This window comes from Juglans microcarpa x Juglans regia, chromosome 3S (genome assembly GCF_004785595.1).
Source record: "Juglans microcarpa x Juglans regia isolate MS1-56 chromosome 3S, Jm3101_v1.0, whole genome shotgun sequence".
Lineage (NCBI taxonomy): Eukaryota > Viridiplantae > Streptophyta > Magnoliopsida > Fagales > Juglandaceae > Juglans > Juglans microcarpa x Juglans regia.
The window spans coordinates 20,609,918-20,628,479 of record NC_054599.1 but is presented as its reverse complement, the minus strand read 5'-3'; the positions used below and the strand labels follow the sequence as shown (position 1 = coordinate 20,628,479).

Below are 18,562 nucleotides of genomic sequence, written 5' to 3'. Positions count from 1 at the left end.
AGATAAAAAATTTATAAATTAAAATTAAAAATTATTTATATTTAAATAGTATTTAAATATTGAGATGAGATAAAAGTCAATGTTGATTTGGTCTCGACTTCCAAATAAAAGTCGAGACCATGGTAATAAATAGTGTGTTGCGCATAACAATTTGTGAAACAGATGCATTATGGGCCCCAGGCGGGCTGTAAACACATCCCTCAACTCCTAATTCTGGCGGCCCAGTAGTCTCCCTAGTCCCAACGAACTGCCACGTGGGGTCTCAAAAACAAGTCCTGATTCCTGAGCCCAATCGAAGTGGCAAATTCGAAATTAAAACAAAACTTTAAGGGTATTAATAAGCGATCAATAGAGTCCCAACGAACCTCGAATTGACCGTTTTACACACTCTTTGTGCCTAAACAAAGTTGCAAAACTACTATGCTACAGGTACGAATGCCTCTTCTTGCTTACGCGATCCACAGAAAGTCGCCGTTTGTTTTCCAGGAAATTTCGGATCATTTGGAAGGATAATCCGATATGGTTTTGACGGAAATCTTGACTTCCTTCGACTGGGAGCAGGAATCATACCCAGCGTACGAGGATTTTGCTATCCTCCCCTTCTTTGCTCTGTTTTTCCCCTCTGTTCGATTTTTCCTCGATAGATTCATCTTCGAGGTACTCTCTTATATTCAAAACTTTTTTTTATATAAAAATTTCATTTGAGCTCATCATTTTGTGGTTTAAGTCCTCGGGTTTATCAGGTTGTTAGCTAAATTTTCAATTCTTTTTTATGATTGAGCATACTACCAATCAAATAGTTTTAATTGAGCCATATGGGGGGGGGGGGGGGGGGGGGGGGGGGGGGGGGGGGGGGGGGGGGTTTCAGTTTATTCGATTAAGCTGTATTTAGTTTTCTTTTGTTTTAGATATGTAGACGTGGTTTTTTTAATATGAGTTGGATTCTGTGACGTGTTATGATTATTTGTTCTTCTTTTGTAGTTGTAGAAGCATGTCTGATGATTTTTTTGGTGATTCCACAGTTTCCCGGTTAAAGCTGGCTTGTTTATCTTTAATTTGTTTTGTTCGTTTATTTCTTGTTATTAGAAAATGAGAAAGAGAAGAACTTAATTTAAATAGAAACGTTTCAATTATGAAAGTGTACTACTTTCTTTGCAGTAATACTGGGGATCGAGTAGCTGCATTGTAGTGAAAGTGTACTACTTTCTTTGTAGTGATACTGTGGGTGCACATCTCCGTATTCCATTGTCTCACTGGTTTAAATTTCTTTATATTCTTTCTCCAAACCATACAGATATTATCATATCTAGGAATTTTGAATTGGACTGCTTTTTCTCTGTTAGTAGTTGGCTTGTTTAACTCTTACAGATATTTTCTTTACATTCATGTTATCTGAGATTTCTTTTTGGTGTCTGAAATGAATTATATATTTTAGAAAGTGGCAAATGGATGGATTTTCAGAAAGGGACATGAGATGCTGGATGCTGAGGCGAGTGAGAGAAAAAAGAAGATAAGAAAATTTAAGGAGTCAGCCTGGAAATGTATTTACTATCTTTCAGCAGAGCTTCTTGCTTTATATGTAACTTATGATGAACCTTGGTTTACTACCACAAGATACTTTTGGGTAGGTCCGGGAGATCAGGTTTGGCCTGACCAAAGAATTAAGTAAGACTTCCTTGATTATATATACAAAGTCTTTGGTTGTTTTCGATGCATCATTCGCATTGGCTAGCTCTAACCCAGTATTTAATTATCAAACAGTGGCTAATTAGTGATTTTCAGGTTGAAATTGAAGGGGTTGTATATGTTTGCTGCTGGATTTTACACATACTCCATATTTGCTTTGATTTTCTGGGAAACTAGGCGTTCTGACTTTGGAGTGTCTATGGGCCATCATTTTGCAACCCTCATTCTCATTGTGCTATCTTACATTTTTAGGTATGTTTTGATGGAGTTCTGTTTGTAGCTTGGGCGTGGTCTGTTGATCACAATACCAAGGAAGCAATATCACTTCCAATTTATCAACTGAAATCATAAGGATTGGCATTATTTGAAGTCATAAATGTGTCATTCCTGTTGCATATGAAGAAAACCATTTGGCTTCAATTGTATGCAATGATAAAAAAAAAAAAATACTGGAAGCAATACCATATTACCAATACCTGATTCTCTCCTATTTCTTGTAGGTTTTCCCGTGTTGGTTCGGTTGTTTTGGCTCTTCATGATGCTAGTGATGTATTTCTGGAGTTAGGGAAGATGTCCAAATATAGTGGTGCTGAAATGGTAGCTAGCTTTGCGTTTATTCTATTTGTTTTGTCCTGGATATTACTGCGCCTCATATACTATCCATTCTGGGTCCTATGGAGTACAAGGTTTGTACAATTCTAATGCCTACTTTAGATTATGCATTAAATTGTGTACTTTTCCCTGGCTTCTACTCTTCTGCCAGGATCTTAAGATCTAGTGGTTGTGGTTAACCCATTAATTATATATTCCTAACCACAAACCTTGATAGCATGCCAAAGAATGGATGGCTACCTAGAATTGGACTCATGCACTCGTTCTTAATGAAATGATTGGCGGAGTCATTCACCATTACACCAGACGATCACCCATTCAGAAAGAGAAAAAAATTAATCTTGATTTCTCAAAAAAGAAAAAAAAATAATGCTGTTTCTATCGAATAATGCTTTGAGATTGATAGTTGATTTAAATACTGTCCCTTTATGTTTTTAGTTATTTTTCTCCTTTGATGCAGCTACGAAGTTCTCCTGACTTTGGACCAGGAAAAGCATCCAGTGGATGGACCAATTTATTATTATGTGTTTAATACTCTTCTATTCTGCTTGCTTGTTCTTCATATTTATTGGTGGGTGTTGATGTACCGGATGCTTGTTAAGCAAATCCAAGCAAGAGGCCAACTCGGTGATGATGTTCGATCTGGTGAGTGAAATACTGAAATATATGTTCACTTAGGGGTTATGTAAATTAAAAGCATGCACATTATTATTTATAAATACTATAGTTTACCAACTATAAAAATGTTTGGAATTTTTTAATTGTGGCTCCTATCAGATTCTGAAGGTGAAGATGAACATGAAGATTGAGCAAAAACCAAAATCTAAGGATGCCATGTGGTGATCATTGGGAGGGCGCGGTATTACTTCAGTAGGGGTGGTTATATGTGCGTCATATATTTAAGATTTTAGTTCCCATCTTACTTATATTGCGAAAGATTCTTCCTGCCATTTCTCCTGCAGATAACTACAGCTTTAGCTTTGAAAGGGTTGTATATCTAAGCAGGTTAGAGGGTAGAAATTGGTGAAAAATCTCATTCTTTTATCAACTCTGGCCAATGCAACTTGACACCTTAAGTTCAAGTTCACTGGCTTAGAAATGATACACTATACAGAATTTTAACAGTAGCTTCAGATTATCATACTTTGTACTGAAAGACTTGATCCTGCTGACAGTTTAAGGCTGCGTTTGGATGTTGAGCTGAGTTGAGATGATAAAATATTGTTAGAATATTATTTTTTAATATTATTATTATTTTGGGAATTGAAAAAGTTGAATTGTTTATTATATTTTGTATTGAAATTTGAAAAAGTTGTAATGATGAGTCGAGATGAGTTGAGATAGGTTTAGTAACCATAAGAAATTCAATTAAGGCCTCAAATCTTTTTTCGACGAACAATGTCGTTGATATGGTTCTTTTGCCTATACTGTAGTCTGTGTGTGAGATCTATGAGTTGCTTGGCAGATGGTGTAAGCCGTCTTAAAAGTTTCTTGGGGATATAGTACTAGAATTAAAAAGTTCCAATATCATTTAGTATCAAAGTTGTTGATAAAGGAATCAGAACGCGACCCTCTTCACTGGCTCAATAAACTTAAACCAGTTTGATTATAAATGCATTTATCATCCAAGTATCATCAATCCTAAATTCCCAGTTTCTCCTGTAAAATATCACTTTCACTTATTAGGTTTCCTTGAAATTGCCTCAGCTAGTCGACAGTTATACTTCTTTTATTGTTAGCTAAGTTTCAAATCTCAAAATTCTATTTACAAGTCGGTGTGAAGTCCCTGTACTAAGAATTGATTCTCCTAGGAATGGATGTATTGGTCCAAAAAGAGTTATTCATGTTCGAGCAAGTTTCAACAATACCGTTGTGACTGTCATAGATGTAAGGACAAGTCAGATAATTTCTTGGTCCTCCGCTTAACAACAGATGTATAGTATATGATAGGACAAGAAAAATAATGATCCAATCAAGGAAAGAACATCTACCATTTTTACACATTCTGTTATCTCTATTTAGCGGACCTTCATGTTATGATTGAAGATCCTAATAAATTAGGATACACTGTAGTTCGCTATTTTGGAGTGGTCGAATGAGAGGCTCTACTTTCTTGACAAAATAAAGGTCTTCTTCTCAAACAGAATACGTGTGACTTTTAATGAATTGGAGGGAAATTGTAAGGAATAAACTCACTTGGAGGTGAAAGATGAAGAAAGGAATTGAGAATTTGATAAATGAGATTTGCAGTTTTATGATATGCAAGTTTTGTACACTCAAAAGGTAGGTAAGTATTGGATCTCTATAAAAAAATTATTTTTTTTAATGATAAATCATACTTTTTTTTAGAAAAAATATACGAGATTTGCACACGTTAAAATTGTATCTAATATTATTCTTGAGAATTTTGTATTAACTGTCTGGATAATTTGCCACATTTCCTTTCCTTCCGTATAAAGCATATAAATGAAAGAGTGATGCTAGTGTGCCGTCCAACTTTGACTGCTGGACATGCCTATTAGTACAAATTTTATATTTTCTTTTTTTTATTCTTTTCCTTTTCACACTTTTTAAACATCTTTAAATATTTTTAAAAAATAAAAAAATATATCAATATATTAAAAATAATTTTCTTAATTATTAAATAAAAAAAATTAAATATATGAACGATGAAAATAAGAGGACAGACCTCCGCATTCTAGCATTTTCCTAAACGAAAGAACAGAACAACAGAATACAGATTCCATTGACGGGCCTAATGCCAAACTTGGGGCTTATATGGTGGGCCGGCTAAAACCCAATGGTCAAAATGCCTTTTTGGTAAAGTGAAAACCAAACACACCTTAAATTTCCTCCAGACTCTCTCAGAGTTCAGAGCTCCTTCTACCTTGATTGAGAGGCAAGAAATACACAGAGTGAAAGCCCTTAAGCTTCCCGCTCTACCTAACCTCGTCGGCCTCGTTCTCTCGTTACCCGGGTATGCATTTCTCTTTTCCTTTTCGCTTTCAAGGGAAATTGCATTTTTTCTTTTTTATTGAGCTGATCTTCTTTAAATTTCTTTCTTTCATTTTATTTATTTATTTTTGTGCATAGAATTAGCCTCCATAGGTTTTCAAAATAATTTTTTATTGTATAATAAGAGAAATCATCATGGAGCTATATGATTTCGTTTCCTAATTCTTGCTGGCGGCCAATCAAAATGGCTAGGGTTCATGGATAGCAACTCGTCATTCAGCGTTGATTCTGATTCATAATTTCCATGCAGTTTTCACTTTTTATTGATTAGAGTGATCTCAAGAGGGAGAGGGGGAGATATATAGGGCCTTACTACAACGCAAATTGCAAATTGCAGCTTCTATTGTTTGCAATAATTTGACTACCATCCTTGTTTCTAGAAGTTTACACAACTCGCCAGTTATATCCAGTCTTCGATCTCTTTGAGTGAGTTGTGGAGGGAATATGTACAGTCTTAATGCTCTAATTGCTCCTTGTTCTTAGAGTATGGATTGGGTCCCTTTTTTGGCTTGTTACTCTCAAATAATGGGACAATCATACTTATAAAAAAATAAAAAAATGGGACAATCATTGCTTAATTTTCCAACAAGAAAGAATTAGTGGTTAAGTAATAGATTGAATTATCCATTTAATGTGATTGTTTGTTAATTAGTTGGAGTGTCGTTGTGGCAGTAGCCACATTATCAGAAAGTCTGCTACTTATACTGCGTCTACTTGCCTATTTTTTCAGGGTGGCGAACTTGGACCAAGTTGACACATGGAAGATGTCCTAACAGAGCTTCCCCCACCTTCAAGGTTCTTTGAGGACGATCTCAATAACTTTACACCTCCAGCACCGCCTCTTCCATCTCCATCCCTCATTTTTTCCAATCCTAAACATGATAAACCTCTTCGTCCCTCTCTCCTCATCATTGCCGTATCTTCACCATCTATCCATATTTTCCACCATCTGTCCTCCAAAACCCTAATTGGAAGTGTCATCCTTCCTGAAATCACTTTCTCTGGAAGCTCTACCAAACCCTCTCTTGGAGATAAATCTTGCAATATCTATACCCTCAATGTTGCTGATGATTCAATTATCCTCGTCTCTGTTCAGTGCCTCATTGCTGCAGAGAGATCACACATTGTTGCAAAGTTGTTGATTGCAGATCAAATTATTCCTGAGAGGGTTCTGATATTGGATTCAATTCAGAGTCGAAACTTCCGTGGTAAGCTGTCGCCAGATGAGACATTTGTTTACAAGCTGGAGACATCATCAGAAAAAAGAGAAGGGTTAGTTGAGGGTAATGGTGGTTCATCATTGTTAAAGGGTATAGACTATTTTCCATCAGGAAGTCTTGTAGATGGCTTGGCAGCTGCCTTGCTGGGCCGATGCCAGATGAAGAATATCAAGGGAGCTCTTTGTCTTTCATGGCCTGAATTTGGTGGGCCTGTGGTGTCCCTGCTTAAATCAATACTTCACAAGAGTGTGTTACCTGGCTTGAACTTGAGCATAAATGGTGGCATTGGGGATGAATATTCAAGGTTCAGCTGGACCAAGGACCGTCCTGTTTATTCGGAGTTTTATACCTGATTAACTGCATTTGAGATGCTCTTTCATCTCTCTTTTATCTGAACTCTATAGTTTTCTTCTTGCTTTATTTAATTAGTTTAATTTTCTTGTGCTGTTACTAAGATTTTGGAAAGAGTTTGTGATCAAGGACCACTTTATTGCCCTTATGATGCCAAGCTCTAATTTTTATTCAATCTTTCCAGAATGCTTTTGATGCCTTCGATTTATGATAAGTTCTATTAAATAGCATGTACTTGGCAAAAAAAAAAAAGTTAAAATTACATGTTTTTGACGAATTTTACCCCATGAATCTGTCGTTTGGTAGCTTCATCAATGAGAAGTATTCCTAGCTTCCACTGTATTAACTACCCTTACACCTAGGTAGAGTGGCAGAGCAGCAATTTTGATAGATCAACCCACTGATGTATGCTTATGGTATCAAGTATTGCTAGCAGCCACTAGTATCTGATTATGGCTTCAAACCCTGATGTGTGCCTTGGTGCTTATGGCTGTAAAGGCTCTGAGTTGCATATATACCAGTAGTTTAATTGGCCACCATTACAATTTGAATTTGTGCATCCTCCTGAGTTCCTCAATACAAATCCTATACAGAGTCACAGACCTTGTCCTGTGGTGTGGAAATGACCCATCAAATCTCAAGATCACCTACTAGGCGTTGTTCTGTTTGCAGAGTAACGTGGCTTTGACAGTAAGATCTGTTGGCTTTTTTTTTGCTGTTTTAGATCCTATCTCTTAAGCTGAACCTCGATCCTCATTTTCAAATAGTATACCATTCTTTGCTCACTGGCCATATGCACGTCATATTTCTTTTGGGCATGCTATTTTCCCGACTGTCTGACTGTACATGGCTCCCCATCCTCCTCAGCAGTGCAAGCTTTAAATTGCTTATTTGCCATTGAACTCAAACAATAACCTTTTTTCCAACTAATTTTGATTCCTGAACTGTGTCTGAGTTTAATTTCCTTCTTAAACTATTGTTTGTTTTTACTTTAGTTTCTAAAGTTCCAAAAACGGTTCGATGAAAAAAATACTTTGCACCAGGGATTTTATACTTTGCACTCCCACACTACAAGTCTCTCAGTTTGTTAAGCGATGCTATGGAAACTCCATGATTTATACAAAGGAAGTGGGAGTGGGCGTTGAAATCTCGAAGCTTTCTATGATTATATCGACAAAATCAAGGGTTTAGGGATACAAAAATGTGCTATTGATCGCATGTTGCAGGTGATCATTGTTCTCTCAGCCATTAGAGTCTCTCCTATGGAAAGTAGGCAAATAAGAGAAAATATATTTGTAACCGTAAATTATACAACTGCCGCGTAATCGCTTTGAAAAAAGTGAATAAAACATGAGACTCACATGAAAAAAATTAATTTTTTAATAGTGGACCTCATTCTTTTTCAAAGTCATTACGCGACGGTTACACATTTTATGATTATACGTAGAATTACTTGACAAAGAATTGATTCTTGTCAAAAGCATATTGATTTCTTGATCCAGATATTGTACACCTGAATTTCATTCTATATATCAGCCTCAATTATTCCCCCCCAAAAAAAATATAAAACTAGTACTAAATTGCTGTATATAATTATGGTCAAACCAAATCTGTTAAAATTAGACCATCCAACCAGCTTTTTCACTTGCAGATGGTTTGTCCACAAGGGCTGATTTTCCATTCAATTCATGAGCTGAATCAGTAAAACATTAGCTGTTATCGGTTTGGTGACTTGCCCACAATCTTTTACGTTATTTTGTCACATCTTTCAACGTTAAACTTTGTCTCAACTTTTGGTTTTTGGAGTACCCACCAACCAGCCCAATATTAGTTGCATCCTCTCTTGACTCTAGACTTCCCCCATATATTCAGAATACTCAAAGTGGCCAGCCATGCAAAAAACTCACAAACAAGCTACAGATTCCCACTTTCCTTGCACTTATATATATCTCTCATCCGTCTCACCCATCTCTCCCACTCTCTCCAAAGTATCCCAAGAACACGAGAATGGCAAAAATGGCGTTTTCCCTTCATTCAAAGCCCGGCCTTGTTCTGCAATTCATGCTTCTGATTTTCTTCCTTCTTGGAACCAGATTGTATGCAGCTGACCCTTCTCTAACATTAGATTATTATGCATCTACTTGTCCGGTTGTGCTTGAGACTGTCAAGAAAGAAATGGAATGCGCAGTGCTGTCTGACCCACGTAACGCGGCCTTGGTTGTGCGATTACATTTCCATGACTGTTTCGTTCAGGTCCACATCTTTATTAATTTTTAATTTTTTTTTTAAATATGTATATATTTTCTTGGCATTGTTTTACACGAAGTGACATGTTTCCAAACTAGATTGGTGTAAATAGTTCGCTTTCTAAAAGCTATTCCAAATGGTCAAAAATTGCATGCATGGCTAACATACATAAGATTAATTGCCGGGTAGAGAAAGATACAAAGAAAACTCACGTTTATGAAGTTTGAGCTTTGAGTTTAATTGACCGGCACAGGGATGCGATGGATCAGTTTTGCTCGATGACACAGTTACGTTAAAAGGAGAGAAGAAAGCCCCCACCAACATACACTCTTTAAAAGGTTTCAGAATTATTGATAAGATCAAGAACACGCTTGAATCAGACTGCCCTGGGATTGTCTCTTGTGCAGATATACTCACCATTGCTGCAAGAGATGCTGTGCTCTTGGTACGAAGAATAATAGTAAAATATAGATTGCCGAAACCATGTCAAAATGTAAAATCTATTGCGGAATGCTGGGGTTGAAGGATATTTTGCGATAACATTCCTTTCTCTCTTTTTTTTTTCATTGTTAATTTGCAGGTTGGTGGACCTTATTGGGATGTTCCTCTAGGAAGAAAGGATTCTGTGACCGCAAGTTTTGAGCTCGCAAACACGAATCTTCCTAAAGCAGATGAAGGCCTGCTGTCTATCATTTCCAAGTTTCTTTACCAAGGCCTCTCAGTCACGGATATGGTTGCTCTTGCAGGTTTGGCCCTTTAATGGGACAGAGCTCTTATATATAGGCCTCGAGTTGTGCTTTATTGTGGTACTCGTTACACTAAAAAGATAATCAAATACGAGTAATTTTTTATACTAGCAGGTTCGACAAGCTTCCATATATATCAGTAGTGCGCTTGACATGTCAATAAATAGTTTTGCCAATAGAATTCTTCTAAATCATGAGACTAGTCATGCTTGTGGTGGCTTATTAACTATTATGACTTTTTGAATAGTTTTATTTCCAAACTGAGATCAAGCAAATGAATAGATAGGAAGAATTGGGAAAACAGTGATGATTAAAAGAGAGTGCAGATTACTTTTTCTTCATTCTTTTCTTGCATGAGTTAATATGCTAATTTATGTGTGCCTATCCATATGTGTATCCTAAAGCAGTTTGTTTGTGGAAAGTTTTCATAATAAGTTCAAAAAGATTTCTTAAAGAAATTTTCCTAAAAAATCAGTTTCAAGTTCATTTTTAATTGTTGCCAATGAGATATATAGAGCCCTAGCTTTGAATCACATGTTTGATGCTGATATCACACTCTCATATGGGCTATGGTTGTTGTGTGCTTGTAATCTGAAGGGTCACACACAATAGGAATGGCACGCTGTGCCAGTTTTCGAGCAAGGATCTATGGAGACTGGGAAGGAACAACTCCAGGACACGATCCAATCTCTGAGTCACACCTCAGCAACTTGAAATCTGTCTGCCCACCTATTGGAGGATCAGACAATAACATAACAGCCATGGACTATGTTACTCCTAACCTCTTCGACAATTCATTCTACCATTTACTGTTGAAAGGGGAGGGGCTGCTAAATTCAGACCAGGAAATGTATTCAAGCGTGTTTGGTCTCGAAACAAAGGAGCTTGTGAAGAAGTATGCAGCAGATCCAATTGCTTTCTTCCAGCAATTCTCGGATTCAATGGTGAAAATGGGAAATATCACAAACCCGGATAGTTTTGTCAGTGGAGAAGTTAGGAGAAACTGCAGATTTGTCAACACATGAGCTACAAATCCAGATTGCTAAAACAGCTGGGATTGGTACTTTAAATAAGCAGTTATATCAGTGAAAACATTGATTTATGTATCAAAGCAGACGGAAAGAAAAATATTCATGGAAAAATGTCCCAGCTGGTTGGAAGTTAATGTTTATTCATTTTGTCATTCAATGTCAAAAGTTGACATGCCTTGCCATTCTTATAGGATGTGTTTTATATTGAACCTGAACATTACTTACAGTCATTTTTCATTCGTGCCAAACACCATAAGATAGATTTTTAATTCTTTAGGGCTTATGCAATGGAAACAATTGACCCATACTCAACAAATGTATGGTTTTTTAAGAGTAATTCTCTTGGTGATACCCTATAGATCTCCTCTTCAACTTGAAGGTCTATTTGGACAAGAAGTTGGGGAATCACAGGCTCTATCATGATGGCAATTTCCCAATAAGGGGTCCCATATCGTACATTAACTTTCACAATATCCCATGAGAGAGAAAAGAAAGAAATTTGTGCAAAACAACTGCAGAAAAGCTACCCACTTTTACCAGATGCATCTTCCATTTAGAAAAATAGAAAAAAAAAAAAAAAAAAAAAAAGGTGGATTCATGGAATTTGAGTTTGAAAAAGGTGAGCAAAAGGGACCAAAAAGTTCTGAAATAATCATTCAACAGCAACTCATCATGCAGCGGCAATGATGTTTGCATGTATTAAGGCTGTAGAGTCTGCAGAACAAGAAGGAAACAAGCATGACTCGAAAGAATGATTATGTAGAAATTCTAGAACATTTTTGTAACCGTTTTAGCACAGGTGTCGCAATTTCATTAGAAGTTATATTCTGTATTGGCTGGATTGTGTCTATAAAAAGGCACACACTGTGTAATGTATTCAATGAAGGAAGAGGAATATTCACGGCATCACATGTCTCTATTTTTCCTTTGTGGCATTTTCACACAGTTAGCATGCACATCTTATTTCAAAGTCTAAACATGGTATCAAGAGCCTAAAGACTCACGTCTGCTCAACCATGTCTACCCCCCTTCCCACCGTTCCCTCCTCCATCACCACCGCTGTCTCCCATTCTGTTACTCTTAAACTCACCCTCCAAAACTATCTACTCTGGAAACTTCAAATTGTTCCATTTCTAAAAGGGTTCCAAATTTTCGAATATGTAGATGGTAGTATTTCTGCTCCCCTACGCAATATTGATAACAAACCCAATCCTGCTCACTCCCAATGGCTCATTCAAGATCAACTCGTCATCTCGGCTCTCACTACCTCTATCTCTGAGTCACTTCTTCCTCAAGTTCTTGACTGTTCTACTTCTCGCGACGTATGGTCCACTCTTCAAAACCTGTTTTCTTCCCAATCTTCTGCTCATATCATGCATACGAAATACCAACTGGCCACATTAAAGAAAGGCTCTGAATCCATGCCTGAGTACTATAACAAGGCCAAAAACCTTACATCTTCCCTTGGCGTTGCAGGCCACCCTCTCCCCGACTTTGAATTTGTCATTTATCCTCTTGCCGGTCTAGGTTCTGACTACGAATCTCTAGTCACCTCTCTTACTACTAGACCCGATCCCATTTCCATCCCTCAAATCTACAGTTATCTCCTAAATCCGCATCAACAATTTGTACGTCCTGCCCTCCTCCACTGCATCAACTTCTATTACATCCGCATCACCTCCTCAAGCCCTCATCACCTCTCGCAACACAACTCACTTATGACATCTTCGCCTAGGACACCCCTCCCCATGGATCACTGCCTTAACCATCTCTAAGCTTCATTTACCAAATGTCAATAATGGGCTTCCCAACTGCTCCGCATGTGTCCAGGCCAAGGCCCACGTACTCTCTCATCCTTCCTCTCCATCTCAGTCTTAGAAGCCATTTAATTTGCTTTTTCTTGATGTATGGGGTCCTACCACTGTTTTATCTTCTAATGGTTGTCAATATTACCTTTCTATAGTTGACGATCATACCAAATATATATAGTTGTTTACCTTACAATCTAAATCCAATGTGCTTCCAATTATTCTTGCCTTTGTCCAATATGTTAAAAAAAAAAAATTTCAACTAACATTCTTTCCGTTCAAACCGATTGGGGTGGCAAATTTTGCCCTCTCAAACTCCTTTTCCAAAAATTAGGAATTACGCACAGAGTCACTTGCCCCTACTCTCATCAACAAAACGGCACCGTTAAACGCCGTCATTGACATATCATTGAGACAGGTCTCTCCTTGTTATCTCATGCGTCAATGCCTCAAAAATATTGGGCCGAAGCATTTCTCACTGCCTCTTTTCTCATCAACTGCATGCCTACACCCCTTCTTGCCAATCAATCTCCTTTTGAATTACTCCTTTCTTCAAGTCTTTGGCTCACTGTGCTAGCCCAATCTGCGGCCTTACAATAAACATAAACTTGACTATCATTCAAAGCCCTGTGTAGTGCTGGGCTACAGCCCAGATCACAAAGGCTACACTTGCCTTCAATTAGAAATGGGCCGCAGATATGTCTCTAGAGATGTTAAATTTTTTGAGGAACAATTTCTCTTTGCTAAACCGTCTGACCCAATCGGTAATCCCACACAAGGGCCTCCAATTTCCTTGGCCAACTTACCCACCACTCCTTCATCACCCATCTCTGAACCCACAAGCCCATTACCTTAGCTCACAAACCCATCGACCCCAAATTCTCCTTCGTCCTCATCACACTCTAGGGCGTCGTCTCCAAGTCTAGCTCCCTCTCTGCAAATTCAACCTCCTGAACCTTCCTCATCCTCAACTCTGCCTACAGTTTTGTCTATGTCTCAACCTCCCATATCTACTTCTCAACCCACTCACCCCATGGTCACACAGTCCAAATCAAATATCCAATGTCCTCGAACACGCTCCGATGGAACAATTCCATGGCCACCAAAACCCACACTCTTTCTCACTACTTCTTCGTTTTTGCCTTCCAACCAATCTCTTCCCATCCCTGAGGAACCCACTTCATTTACCAAAGCTTCGAAATACCCTGACTGGCGATCTGCCATACATCTAGAATTTTAGGCCTTACAACAAAACCAAACTTGGGAACTCGTTGCTTTCTCCCCTCACTACAATATTCTTGGCTCAAAATGGATCCTCAAAACAAAACGTAGAGCTGATGGATCCCCAGAGTGTCGCAAGGCTCACCTTGTGGCCAATGGATTCCATCAACAACTTGGCCTAGACTATTCTGAAACATTCAGTCCCGTTGTCAAACGTGTACCATCCACCTTCTACTCTCTCTTGCTGTTATGGCTCACTAGACCCTTGGACGTACAAAATGTGTTTCTCCACGGAGACCTCGAAGAAACGGTGTTCATGCAACAACAACCTGGGTTTGTCCATCCAGATCACCCAAATCATGTTTGTAAGCTTCGAAAATCTCTTTATGATTTAAAACAAGCTCCTAAGGCTTGATTTGCCAAGTTAAGTGATAAATTGATTTCTTTTGGTTTTCAAGCTTCTCGGTCTGACTCATCCTTGTTTATTTTCAAAAATTCCGCTGAGTGCTTGTATATCTTAATCTATGTCGATGACATAATCGTGACTGGTTCAAATAATGTGCTGATTTTTTAGTTTATTTGATCTATGGGTTCGCATTTTCCTGTCAAACACTTGGGGGAATTACACTATTTCTTGGGCATAGAAGTCAGCCATGCTTCATTTGGTCTCACTCTGTCTCAGACCAAATACACTCATGATCTTCTTGTTAAAACAAATATGCACGACTCGAAATCAGTGTGTGCACCGATGTCCTCGTCTGTCAAACTTACTGCCTTGGATGGCAACCCATTTGAGGATCCATCTCTATACAGGAGTGTCGTAGGTAGCCTCCAGTATTTGGCATTTACATGTCCTGACATCTCCTTTGTTGTCAACCGCGTATGCCAATACATGCACTGTCCATGCTAGCCCCACTGGCAGGCTGTCAAACGCATTTTGCGTTATCTTAATCACACTAAGTCTCATGGTCTCCACTTTTAGTCTTCCTCCACTCCCACCATATCTGCCTTCTGTGATGTTGATTGAACTGGGTGCCCTGATGACCGCCGATCCACTGATGGCTTTTGTGTGTACTTTGGGACTCATCTTGTCTCTTGGGGATCGAAAAAGTAGCCAACGATAGCTTGGTCCTCCATTGAGGCCGAGTACAAGTCAGTAGCTAACACAACTTATGAGATTCTATGGCTACAATTCTTACTCAAGAAACTTGAAATTTTTCTAAAAAATCCTCCTCTCTTTAGTGTGATAACTTAGACGCCACTTATTTATCAACAAACCCAATGTTACACTCTAGAACCAAGCTAGACTATTATTTTGTAAAAGAAAAGGTTGTTGCCAAAACACTTCAGGTGTCCTTTATCTCAATCAAAGATCAAATCGCAGATATTTTCACTAAATTCTACAGCCGATTTCAACATCCACGGTCAAACCTCAACATCGTTGTTGTTCCGCTTGACTCGCGAGCGGGTATTAAGAGTTTAATTAAGCTCTGGTGAAGAGATCTCGAATCCCGAACGCCTTTATATGCCATGCATCTTGCTTTGAATGGGATCTGGTTTCTTGGATTTCGCTTTCCGAAAAGAAGAGCCATGCCAACTATCAACCAACTCTCTCTCTCTCTCTCTCTCTATATATATATATATATATTATTATATTTATTTTTTTGTAGTTAGTTTAATTGTTATTTTTGTCGTTTACATGCATGACACCACTTAATAACTCTAGAAAGGACATACTTTTGCACGTGGCAAAACCCAATTTGCCAAGTTCTTAGCTTTCCAATAATTTAACAGGAATAAATGGTAGTAGGTAATCTATTTACAACACCATTTTATTTAACAGAGTGGTAGGTTTCGTTCTTATTGTCTTTTGTTCGAGGTTTATTATTCAATGTATAGGAATTAATATATGGTTTTTAATATTCAATTATAAGGAAGAGATATGTGTTATTTTTTTTTTCTTTATTTAGCATTACATATACATAAAAGGTCAATACGTACTATTCAAACTTCTGCACGATTACCATCCATTAATATTGTAGAATATCTAAAGAAAACAACACCCACTGCCAAATCATTTTTGCCTCTTACAATATTGCCCAATTTTCTAAACCTAAATATAATTTTTATAAACGAGAATTTATTTTGTGTGATAAATTAAATCTATTTTATAATAAAAATAATTTTATAAAATGATGTATTACATTCAATACGTGAGTTCAACTTGTAGCTAAACATTTATGTTTATAAATTAAATGCAGAAGATTTTAATATTTTAAAGCTTTGGATCTTTGTGATTGCGAGTCACAATGGCAATTAAGGGGATGTTCGGTAATATTTTTCATCCCATCTCATCAACTTCTCAAACGTCATTCAAATAGAAATATTTTCAAATTAATTATTATAATTTTTTCAAATTTTTAAACATAAGACAAAAAATAATTCAATTTTTTTTAAATCTCAAAACAAATATTAACTTTATAATATTTTTATTCAATTTTTTTTTTCTCTCATTTTTCACAACCTCATAAAACATTATGACTCAAATTATTTTATTACTATTTACAAACTATTTTATAACTATATACAAATTTCTCATTTTATTCCATTCTACAGATATCCCTAATAATGACACGAGAAAGAGATAAAAGGGTCAGTCTATCAATGATATAAGATATTTATGAAGAACTACAATAAGTTCACCGTACAGCCTTAAATCAAGGAAGCTCAAAACTGGTTGGCCAAACTTATAGTTCAAGCTCGGGATGATGACATGGAAGCCGTTCAAATTACTTTTATGGCATTTTCTCGATCATCAAACAGTTGATACTTATGGCACCGAACGCTACAAACAATACCTCTTTTTTTTTTTTTTTTTTTTTTTTTTTTTTTTTTTTTTTTTAATTCTTTGAGTTAGAATTAGACTTGTGGTCAAGTATTCATGTTGATCATTGTGTATAAACTATAAACACAAGCTGCAAGGACTAGGAATAAGTATAAAGTGCGGAGGTGGATATTATATATCACATGTGAATTAATTAATTATATATTAATACTGTGTTTTTTTCATTTACTAGATTGAATAACTCAGTTCAAACTGAAAATTAAATTGGATATCGAAATGTTAGTGCACACCTTAAAAAAAATTAATCATAGTTTTAAAAATATTAAAATAAATAAGGTAAATTAGAAGTAAAGTAATAAAAATATATAAACTAATGGGAACAAATATGAATAAATTAGTTTATAAATATAACAATAATAATAACAACAACAACAATAATAATAATAATAAAGAAAAATGATAGTTGTAGTTGTGAGTGTGCAAGCGTCGCGTAATTATTTTAAAAAAAATGAATAAATACATGATTCATATGAAAAAAAATTAAATTTTTAATAATAAATCTTACTCTTTTTAAAATGACTGTACGACGCTTGCACATTCTACAACTGTAAGCTTTAGCATTACTTAATAATAAGAAAAATGCTACTTTCCCCACTTCATTTGCCCTCTCATTTTGACACCTCATCTATTTTAAATTTTTTTTTTAAATTTTCTTCTTTAATTAATTGTTAAAGAAGTGATTATTAGTGTATTGATTTTTTTATAATTTTTAAAAATATTTTAAAATGATAAAAAAATAGAAATAAAAAAATTAAAGAAAAAAAAATTTAAATAAGCGATAAGATGGAACGGTGCACTCTGATGGCAAAGTAGTACCGCTCGGGATGGGGGGACGTGTTTTGTTGTAATATTATAACAGTAGCAGTGGCGGTGGTTAATCATCAAGAGCTATGTTTTTAATGCAAGCGTGGGTATAAATGTAGGACCTTTACCATTACTCTTCTCTTTCTCACTCTCTCTCTTTCGAAAAACTTGTCTCCTTCAATCTCTCTTTATACTGCCTTGTTATGTCCTTCTCTGTCTAGAGTCTTACTTTGCTTTTATTCTCTCTCTCTAGGGTGTGAGAGGGTCCCAACAGGGTTTCTGAGCTAAAAAGGCAGGAAGGGTTGAACAAAACAAAAATCCAAGTTCAATAAAAGTTGGGAGTGTAAAAGCTTGAATGGAGGGAAGGGTCCTAAAAATAGCACGGAATCTGAAATGGGTATCTTTCGCTTGCCACTTTTAGCTGGCCTCTCTCTTCTCCAAGATGGGTTTATGCTCTGCCTAGTGACTAGGGTTTCAATAGGTATTTATTTGCCGAAGTCGTTGCTCTTTGTATAATTGGTTCCTTCAATACGCATTGTCTTTGTTTTTCTTGGAATTGTCCTCTTTAATTTCATGTCCTGGTTAGACTTCCTCTGTGTAATTTTGTACTTCCAAGTTCAGTGGCAGCTTTGGAAACGATAGCTTTTAAAGTTGTGTCATGTGTGGTCTTTATTCATTGTTTTTTTGTTTTTGAGTTCACATTCTGAATCTTTCTTTTTTTTTCTTTTTTTCCTTTTTATTCCGGGTCTTCCTTGTTTGCTTCTTTTGAGCCGTTTCCTTCTTGTTAGTTTTTCTAATTTTTTCTCTTTTGGATGGATTGAGCTTTTATTATAAATTTCGAATTACGTTACATGGTTTCGATTGAAGCCTTTTTGTACGGTTTTTAGGGGAATATACAATTGGAAATTAATTAGTT

The 18,562-nt window shown here is 36.6% G+C and overlaps 3 protein-coding genes across 3 annotated transcripts; all 3 read left to right on the top strand.

The window, feature by feature from the left end:
* The first annotated feature begins 365 nt into the window (after positions 1 to 365).
* Positions 366 to 3,690, top strand: LOC121257290 (ceramide synthase 1 LOH3-like). Its single transcript, XM_041158249.1, has 7 exons — positions 366 to 657; positions 1,436 to 1,665; positions 1,783 to 1,938; positions 2,187 to 2,372; positions 2,759 to 2,943; positions 3,076 to 3,479; positions 3,659 to 3,690. Exons 1-6 carry the CDS (start codon positions 520 to 522, stop codon positions 3,105 to 3,107), a joined length of 927 nt encoding a protein of 308 aa, XP_041014183.1. The 5' UTR covers positions 366 to 519; the 3' UTR covers positions 3,108 to 3,479; positions 3,659 to 3,690.
* A 1,428-nt stretch (positions 3,691 to 5,118) lies between these two features.
* Positions 5,119 to 7,059, top strand: LOC121257289. Its single transcript, XM_041158248.1, has 2 exons — positions 5,119 to 5,275; positions 6,044 to 7,059. Exon 2 carries the CDS (start codon positions 6,071 to 6,073, stop codon positions 6,884 to 6,886), a length of 816 nt encoding a protein of 271 aa, XP_041014182.1. The 5' UTR covers positions 5,119 to 5,275; positions 6,044 to 6,070; the 3' UTR covers positions 6,887 to 7,059.
* Positions 7,060 to 8,781: 1,722 nt separating this feature from the next.
* Positions 8,782 to 11,138, top strand: LOC121257288 (peroxidase 11-like). Its single transcript, XM_041158246.1, has 4 exons — positions 8,782 to 9,137; positions 9,385 to 9,576; positions 9,712 to 9,877; positions 10,475 to 11,138. Exons 1-4 carry the CDS (start codon positions 8,892 to 8,894, stop codon positions 10,900 to 10,902), a joined length of 1,032 nt encoding a protein of 343 aa, XP_041014180.1. The 5' UTR covers positions 8,782 to 8,891; the 3' UTR covers positions 10,903 to 11,138.
* Positions 11,139 to 18,562: the final 7,424 nt, after the last annotated feature.